Source organism: Panthera uncia, chromosome X (assembly GCF_023721935.1).
Source record: "Panthera uncia isolate 11264 chromosome X, Puncia_PCG_1.0, whole genome shotgun sequence".
In the NCBI taxonomy this organism is placed as follows: domain Eukaryota; kingdom Metazoa; phylum Chordata; class Mammalia; order Carnivora; family Felidae; genus Panthera; species Panthera uncia.
The window spans coordinates 9,488,149-9,497,825 of record NC_064817.1 but is presented as its reverse complement, the minus strand read 5'-3'; the positions used below and the strand labels follow the sequence as shown (position 1 = coordinate 9,497,825).

At 44.2% G+C, this 9,677-nt stretch overlaps 1 protein-coding gene across 1 annotated transcript in view; it reads right to left on the bottom strand.

Moving 5' to 3' along the window:
• Nucleotides 1–849: 849 nt before the first annotated feature.
• Nucleotides 850–9,677, bottom strand: part of EGFL6 (EGF like domain multiple 6) — a 55,958-nt gene continuing 47,130 nt past the window's right edge. Inside the window, exons 10-12 of the mRNA XM_049644879.1 lie at nt 8,130–8,231; nt 5,034–5,299; nt 850–1,491 (exon numbers count right to left, since the gene is read on the bottom strand). Of these exons, the coding sequence (XP_049500836.1) occupies nt 1,381–1,491; nt 5,034–5,299; nt 8,130–8,231 (479 nt within the window). The 3' untranslated portion in view covers nt 850–1,380. The remainder of the gene's footprint in view (nt 1,492–5,033; nt 5,300–8,129; nt 8,232–9,677) is intronic.

The following is a 9,677-nucleotide window of genomic DNA, read 5'->3' as shown; positions in this document are numbered from 1 at the left end:
CACTAGAAACACTTATTTTGGGGGTTTTCATACCTAGTAGTTATCCTAACAGATACAACCACGGCCCTTGGAGACTATATGCCAAAATCCCTTCACACTAAAGGAAAACAACGCTTTCCTCTACCATCTTAAAAGGTTGTATGTGTTGGTTGTATTAAAGAGAACACTGTTGGGAAAAGGTTACTAAATTGGGGGGAAAAAAGGATCACTACAAGTTTCAGTTTAAAAAAACTTTGGGGCGCCTGGGTGGCTCATTTGGCTAAGCGCCGACTTCGGCTCAGGTCACGATCTCGTGGTTCGTGGGTTTGAGCCCCGCGCCGGGCTCTGTGCTGACAGCTCAGAGCCTGGAGCCTGCTTCGGATTTTGCGTCTCCCTCTCTCTCTGCCCTTTCCCTGCTCATGGTCTGTCTCTCTCTCTCAAAAATACAATAAACATTAAAATTAAAAATAAAAATAAACTTTAAGAGTGAGGCTATAAACATTAAAGATTAGTAAGGAGGCCATTTTCTCTCTTTCCTTCATCCTACAGCTCAATGCCTTCATTGCTTTAGGGGGTAACAAATATCTGGGGAACCCTCTGTTTGGGAGCTGTCCTGGACCCAGAATCTAAAAACATAATATACGTTCATCCTCAGGGGAATTTACTCAGGATTCATTACCACACAAAGCTGTTCTTGAATTTGGAAGAAAAGAGAAACAGAAAAGAAGGCACTGGTCTTTCTTCTGTATCCTGGTATTTGCGTGATTTCATTTTAGGGATTTCTCTGAGGCCTTACGTTCAAGAACGGAAACTAATGTGCATTGCACTTATGAGGCCTAATAAAGCAGTCGTGTGCTCCCAGAAAAGGAAGTAATTTTATGAATTTTTAAGAATGCAAAGCATTTCCAACGAAAATGAATAAAACCCCCATTTTCCAGGAAAGCAAATAATTATACACGTAATGAAACACAGCATCAAAAACTCATTTTCTTCCTTAGGAAAACTTAAACCATGACACAAGGTAATTATTTGAACGTCATTACAAAGAATTTAAATGTACAAGCTTGGCTGTAAAAGATCAGGCTAAGCCGCTTAGGTAAAAACCTATCTGTGACGTCACAGTTTCCAAGGAGTGCCAGGAAAGTCAAACAAAGAAACAATTCCCTGTAGTCTTTGTTGTTGTTGTTTGTTTTTATACTTCTAAAAGCACAGTGGCACTACACTTAAAGCAACGCTTGGCACGTCTTATACAAGAAAGGCGTGTGACAATGACGTTTCTGTTGGTACATTACAACTTTTCAGTTTGTATTTCTAAAGTGGGGGAATCTCTGGTGTGATATCAGAAAACAGAGAACTGACATAAAAAGCCGAATATACAGACGCAAAAGACCACGGTCACATTCAACCATTCACAGATAAAAGGCGATCTGGACATAAGCCTGAAACCAGAAAGACGCCATCCACTGCAATTTCTCCGGCTTTTCCCCTGCCACGTTCTGCTTCAAAAATGATCTAATAACGGAGAAGATATAAAAATAATTACTTTCAGCTTCCAAGTCAAAGATATACTCAAACTATTTAATAGCTATTAAAGAGGCTTGAACTCGGGAGCCTGGCTGACGTAGTCGGTCGAGCATGAGACGTCTGATCTTGGGTTGTGAGTTCGAGCCCCACCTTGGGCACAGAGATTACTTAACAATAAAAGGACTGAACTCATCAGCCCTGTTGCATAGGAACAGGCTTTGACATTGCATGCATAGTAATGTATTTTCCAGATGCCGGTATCTACACTGAGCGGGTTATAGTCAGAGAAAACTGGGTCACTGCACCACCTAAAAGAATCTGGACAGCCCTGAAAAGCGGAGAAGGGTATGGTTGAAGAGGAAATTTTGGAATTCCCATTTAAAGAAAATAAAAAGCAAAAATAAAAAATCATGTGGTTTTCTTTTCCAAAACCAGGCTAGAAGAAATTTAACATTCCCTGTGAACACCTAATGTAAAATTGAACAGTTGAAAGAGAATTATTTTGATATATTCAGATTTTGGGAGTTTGTAGTAGTATGGTTATTTTTCCGAAAACATTGGCTTTAATATTGGAAATTATTGGGAATGTCGTTGTTTTCAAATGTTGAAAAATGTTTGCTAATAGGCTATCATCATTTTCACCTATGATAAAGTAGATCAAATTAAATATCTATTATCTATTAATAATCAAAAGAGAAGCAAACTTCCTTATGTTGTAGAAATACTAAAAAAAATTTATCTCTAAATTGGACAAAAACTGACAGGAGTGACTCACTGAACAAAATGAAAGACAGACAGTTACTATTTTATATTCATTCGTCCAACAATATTTACAAAGAAATATTATGAAAATAAATGACAGCTGACTGATAGTTTTTCTTTTTTGCCCGTTACCACAACTTTTTAAAACAGATCTTGGCTGTCATAAGTAATCCTGCAATAAACCGAGGCTGCATATATCTTTCCAAATTAGTATTTTTTTGTTTTCTTCGGGTAAATACCCGGGTGTGAAATTACTGGATCATATATGGGAACTCTGTTTTCAATTGTTTCAGGAATCTCCACACCGTTTTCCACACTGGCTGCCACCAGTTTGCCTTCCCACCAACACGGCACAAAGGTTCCTTTCTCTCTGCATCCTCACAAATACTTTTTGATTTTAGCCATTGTGACGGGTGTGGGGCGGTGTCTCATTGTGGTTTTGACTTGCATTTCCCTGATGGGTGATGCTGAACATCTTTTCATGTGTCCGTTGGCCATCTGTAGGTTTTCTTTGGAGAAATGTCTTTTCACGTCTTTTACCCATTTTTTAATTGGATTATTTGGGGATTTTTTTGGTGTGGAGTTTTAGAAGTTCGTTATATATTTTGGGTACTAACACTTTACTGGATGTCGTCTGCAAACATCTTCTCCCATCTAGTAGGTTGTCTTTTACTTTTTTGTTGATTATTATTTCCTTTGCTGTGCAGAAACTTTTTATCTTAATGTTTAGTCCCAATAGTATATATTTGCTTTTGTTTCCTTTGCCTTAGGAGACGTATCTAGAAAAATGTCGCTATGGCCGATGTCAGAGAAATTACTGCTTGTGCTCTCTTCTAGGACTTTTTGGTTTCAGGTCTCACATTTGGGTTTTTAGATCCCTCTGAGTTTATTTTTGTGTATGGTGTAAGAAAGTGATCCAGTTGAATTCTTTTTTTTTTTTTAATAAAGATTTTTTTTAACATTTATTTATTTTTGAGAGACAGAGAGAGACAGAGTATGAGCAGGGAAGGGGCAGAGAGAGAGGGAGACACAGAATTCGAAGCAGGCTCCAGGCTCCGAGCTGTCGGCACAGAGCCCGACATGGGGCTTGAACCCACAAACTGCGAGATCATGACCTGAGCCAAAGTCGGACACTTGACCGACTGAGCCACCCAGGGGCCCCAATTCTTTTTTTTTTTTTTAGTTTATTTATTTACTTTTAGAGAGACAGAAAGAGAGAGAGAGAGAGAGAGGCAGAGAGAAAGAGGGAGAGAGAGAATCCTAAGCAGGTTCTGCGTGGTCAGGGCAGAGCCCGACACAGGGCTCGATCTCACAAACCATGAGCTGAAACCAAGAGTTAGATGCTTAACCGACTGAGCCACCCAGGTGCCCTGGTCCAGTTTAATTCTTTTGCATACAGCTGTCCAGTTTCCCCCAACACCATTAAGAGACTATCTTTTCTCCATTGTATATTCTTGTCTCCTTTGTCATAGATGAATTGACCACGTAAGTGTGGGCTTATTTCTGGGCTCTCTATTCTGTTCCGTTGATCTATGTGTCTATTTGTGCCACTATCATCCTGTGTTGATATGTGACAGCAGTAGTATATCTTGAGCCCTGGGATTATAATACCTCCAGCTTTGTTCCTCGTTTTCAAGATCACTTGGTCTATTTGAGGTCTTGTGTACAAAGACCTTAAATTTCTACATACAAATTCTAAGATGATATGTTCTAGTTTTGTGAAAAATGGTATTGGTATCCTGGTAAGGAGTGCATTAAACCTGTGGATTGCTTTGGGCAGGAGGGACATTTTAACAGTATTTGTTCTCCCAGTCCATGAGCGTGGAATATCTTTCCATCTGTTTGTGTCATCTTCCACTTTCTTTTCTCAATGAATTATAGTTTTCAGAGTACAGGCCTTTCACCTCCTTGGCTAAGCTTATTTCTAGGCATTTTGTTATTTTTGGTGTAATTGTAAATAGGTCAGCTCTTTTGAAGTTTTGTTTATTTATTTTGAGAAAGAGCGTGCGCACGAGGGAAACAAAAAGAGAGAGAGAGGCAGGGGGAGAGAGAGAATCCCAAGCAGGCTCGGCACCGTCAGCATGGAGCCTGACGCAGGGCTCGAACCCGTGAACCATAAGATCATGACCTGAGACGAAATCAAGAGTCAGACGCTTGGGGCGCCTGGGTGGCTCCGTCGGTGAAGCGTCCGACTTCGTCTCAGGTCACGATCTCCCGGTTCGTGGGTTCAAGCCCCGCGCCGGGCTCTGTGCTGACAGCTCACGGCCTGGAGCCTGCTTCGGATTCTGTGTCTCCCCCTCTGTCTGCCCCTGCCCCGCTCACACTCAGTCTCTCTCTCTCTCTCTCTCAAAAGTGAATGAACATTAAAAAAAAAAATAAGTAAAATAAAAATAAGAAACAAACACTTAAAAAAACTGACCCTGCAGCTTCCACTCATCGTGATCAGTGCTGGGCACAGAATGAATGAGCAAGACATTCTTTTACATATTAAGTTATACATGTAAAATTAGAGTCTGGTTTGGGAGGACGCTGGTGAGGAGCCGGACACACAAACGTGTGTCATTTCCATGACACGTGCGGTGCACGCACCTGACGGGTGTTATCGCGAGCTGTGCTGCCTAGCCGCCTGGCCTATTTTGCTCCAGAACATAAACTCTCGAAGCATAGGGAAAAAGTCTCACTCGTCTTTAGGGCCCCACCGCCCCTCTGTTTGTTGAGTCACTGCAAGAGAATGTCAGTATCCCACGTGACACTGGTTTTCCACTTACACTTTTGGGAGCGCTGATCCCTTGCCCCAACTGGATTTTCCCCGTCTTCCACCTTTCGTCCTTGCTCCTGGTCTCCTCCCATGCCAGGGCGTTGTTACTGCTTTTCACAAACACTCGAAGTTTCCCGACTTTGTCTCCGGCCAGCCGGTAATCAAAGAGCACACAGAAGTTGCTCTGGGGCTGCAGGTCCGGGAGCAGGAGTTTCAGGCGGCCGATGTCCTTCTTGCGGCCTGCCAGGGCCGGAACCGCCATATAGTAGCCAACCGCTTCAAGAGAAGAAAAATGCGCAGTTAATGAGGCCGTTGTAAAGGGTCTGGCTAGGGGGTATAGAATAGCACAGAAGATGAATGATAACCGGATTCAAAATCTTAAAAAAACACATAGGGGGCGCCTGAGTGGCTCAGTTAGTTAAGCGTCTGACTCCGGCTCAAGTCACGATCTCGCGGTGCGTGGGTTCGAGCCCCGCCTCGGGCTCTGTGCTGACAGCTCGGAGCCGGGAGCCTGCTTCAGATTCTGTGTCTCCCTCTCTCTCTCTCTGCCCCTCCCCTGCTCCTGCTCTGTCTCTCTCGCTCTCTCAAAAAGAAATAAACATTAAAAAAACAAAAAACCATTTTTTATAAAAAACAAAATGAAAAAAAAAATGAATGATAGTCTCCTGTAGGGAAAGCTGAAGTCTCTCTCATTTCCAACACAGGAAAAACAATTTCATGCTAAAATGGATTTTAGGGATCACAGAGCTGAAATCCTTTGTGGTACGGAAAGGGAAAGCGAAGGCTAGACAAACGGAGGGATCTGTCCACACACACAAAGCGCGGTGGTAAGCAGAGACGGGGTGAGAATCTAATGAAATAGTCTTTTGGCAGCTGATGGAGAACTCGTGTTCCAGAACTTTCCACCTTGGTTGTTTGAACCTTGGACTGCATTTTCCCACAGAGTCAATGAGACGTATGACGGCCAGCTCCTTAGGTAGGGTGGTATTTAATCCACAACATACATGAATTTGTCCTAATGGTTTCATGGAGCTCAACTACCGCCTGTAACGTATCAGTCCGAGTTCCGATTGAGGAATGGAACACACCTCCTTCTATTTCTAAGATCCATGTCCTAAGTATAGCTCATCTTCAGTCCTCTGCTTGTGGCTTTGAAGAACCTGGGCAAAAAACTCTCAGGGAATGGGGGTCTAAAGAAGTTGACGAAAAGAAAGAATTCGTACGGAAGCCAGGAGGAATGCACTGGGGGTAGGGGGTGGGGGCCCGGAATCTTCTGCTAGTACATTCCCAGCATCACTTGCAGGACCCAGGTTGACCTTGCCTTAGTTTTCACTGGACTCAGGAACTGTCTGGTTTTTTCCCCAGCTGCTCAGGTTGCCTGATTCAGCAAATAAAGATACAGGATGCTCAGGAGAGCTTGAATTTCAGATAAACAACCTGTCTGAGATGTACTAAAAAGTATTCTCCTGCTAATCTGAAACGTAGGCATCCTACACTTTAGCCACTGCCACTCCACCAGTGACACCCTCTCTTCTGTGACCCACCGGGGCAGATTTCCCTACTCTCTCACCTAAAGCCCATTTTGATTTGTCCTTGAGATTTTATCCTTCTAGAAATGCTGATTCATCCCACGTTTCCTCAGGGAAAGACGAGCCCACCTAGAGATCCGAACGGGGCGCAGGGGGGAAGAACGTACGATTTGAGTGACACAAAGGCTGGGAAGCCTGAGGCCATTTGTGAATCGCGTTTGTCAACAGGGGACTTTCCATTGCTGGAAAACTCCACATGAAGACCCTGCTGACTGTGTGAGTTGTCAAGATTCTGGAATAACCTACGGGCTCCCTGTATGATGTGGCTCTGGCGGATAGAAACTTGGAGATGTCATGATGGAAGAAAGGAGAAATGCAAGTTAGCTATTGACCAGACAGGCTCTCCCAAGATATATGGTCTTGGGACTGGTTAAACCTGCCTTGAATCTTCGGCGATAGTTCCACTCACACAACTTGCCGCGTGAGATGTACCCCCTCTACCCTAATCTCAAGTTTTGCAAGGAATTTTTGTTGGGGGATATCCAGGTTTCCTGGTTGCGTGTGAAGCCTTGAAAGGCAAGGTCTAAGGGAGGAACTAGTCTAGAGGAAGGATCCAGGAGAAGGATCTTGTAACTGAGGGCTGAACTTGTAGATTCCCAAATAAATAAATGGATTGGTAAGAAAGTCGAGTCCCCAGAGATGTCTCTACCTACACCTCTACCTGTCAGCCTCAGGAGACAGGGCCTCGATTTATGCTCCAAGTGGGTTGTGTCAGCCAAAATGCTCTACCCAAGGGGAAAGCTAGGGCCCGTCAATAGTGTTTAAGCAAGAAGTGGAAAGTGCTCGAATTCCACAGCTCAGAGCTGAAGTCGAGAAAAATCCCAGTGTGAGCGGCCAGAAAGGAATCTGCAAGCGACAGAGGGGAACATTCAGTCCAGAAGTTCAGGTTGCTGACCCGATGCTCATCATGGTGTTGCTACTTTGAGGGGTGGCTTTACTAAAACTTCAGGTTTAGGGAGAGGTCATATTTCCTTTCCAGATTTATTTCCCCACAAAAAGCAAAACAAAAACTACAGAGCACCATGAGCTGCCAAACTGGGGAAAAGAACAGCTTCCTTCTACCCTTCCCCCAATACTCTTAAAATGTACATGAATTCTTGGGCCCTGGCTGCCTCACTTGGTAGAGCATGTGGCTCTTGAGCTTGGGGTCATGAGTTTGAGCACTACGTCGGGCACAGAGATTACTTAAAAAATAGGGTTTTTTTTCTTTATAAGTCAAAAATGTTCACGAGTTCTAACATCTGTCTCTCAGCAGCAGGAGTGACTATGGAAAAGTTTTGCTAGAACATCCTGTATGTGGGTGGGTGGGGGTAAGAGGGATAAGGCGGGACACAGATACTGAACCAACGGAGCCATTCATCAGGGCAGACTTCGGAAGGTCTAGAAGTTTCCAAAGGTGACAAACGCTGACCTAACGAGAGATAGGAATAATAACCCTCCGTCACTGGAGAGCCTTCTTTACCTGTACGGAGGACAGAGCACACAGCAGAGAACACGAAACAGTAAAATCCAAATACCATTATCTCGATCAGCAGGATTCCAGTCAAAGTCATCTTCTATATCCTGTTTCCAGTCACAGACCCCGTGCTCAAAGCTGCAGTCAACTGAGATATTTAAATCTGCTAAGAAAAAGGGTACATTGTATAATCACGAAGAGTATTAGAAGCACGTCTGACATTTGGAGCTTTGGAAGGAAATGCCGTATTTTCAGCTGTTGAGCATTGCACTAAGCTACTCCACGGTATTGCTGCGTCCGCAACCATCTGGTTTGGCCAAACAGCCTACGGGGTCCTAAAACTGATTTTTGCCCCTCATGCAGGTGCGAGCCCTAGAGAACAGCCTGCTGAGTCACAAGCTAATTAAGTTCCTAGTATGACTTCCCAACAGCCCTTGTAGATAAGACTCCCTTGGGACTCACCAAGACCCAGATCTTTCTGGTTTGAACGGACCAATCCACTAATAAAGACCTGTGCTCTAGGTCCCGCCTCTCTCTCTAAGCACCCTGCCTCAACTTCCCTGTGTGGCCCTCGAGGCGTGCCATGCTCCTACAGGACCTGCGAGTAATAAACTTCTCTATCTCAATTTCTCTTGTGGTCTTTTGTTGAGCCATCTGGCACCCGGGGAGCTCTGCCTGACAAATATTAATTTAACAAAATCATAACAGCTGCATGGAGTACAGATCACGGCCGCTGAAATGGCCTTAAGGACAGTGTCAAACCAGATACTGCTTCAATTTAAACCTGTGGAGTCCTTCTGGCCAAATTCTGTTGTGATCTTAAATAAAGGAGAAGCAAAACCAAAAACTTAAAAAAAAAAAAAAAAAGTAATGGGCAAGAGCCCTGTGAGCAAAGTGAGACAGAGAATATAGGCAAGAGTTTGTAAAATTTGGGCCAGAAAATCTCTCCTACCCAAATGACCTAGTGCAGACCTTGTCAGATCCTTCGGGACAATCTGCGGAATGCTCAATTTCTCTGTGTGAGGGTATTCTCTTGCTGGAGCATGCTCGGATCAAGCCAGGCAGACCAGAATACCAGGAAGCTATTTCCCCAAGAAAACCCTCAACCACTGATGGACAGGTGTTGGTGGACAGATACCGCAATTTTCTTGCCTTTGGGTAAGACCATAAGTCCCTGGAATTGAACATGGACCTGAAGTCAGATTGGAATCCAGGCTCTCTCTGGTCTTGCAGAGGGTCCAACTGGGATGGAGGTCCAGTGGCCACAGTGGTGCCCTTCCCTGCTTTTATGGGAAGCCAGGAGTACCAGGGAATTAACACCCTCCCGGGAGCGGCCATTAATCATTGTCAGATGGGAGATGGTGCATGAATACCCAGCTCTCTTGTCCTCCAATAGGACAACTCTGAGCTGTGTGTTCTACACTGGCTTTCAGAGTTCCTTAACGGGATTGAGCTTCAAGGGGACTGAGTTCCCCAATGGGATTGAGCTCCAATGGGATTGAGTTCCCCAATGGGATTGAGCTCCAATGGGATTGAGCTCCAATGGGATTGGGTTCCCCAAGGGGATTGAGTTCCCCAATGGGATTGAGCTCCAATGGGATTGAGTTCC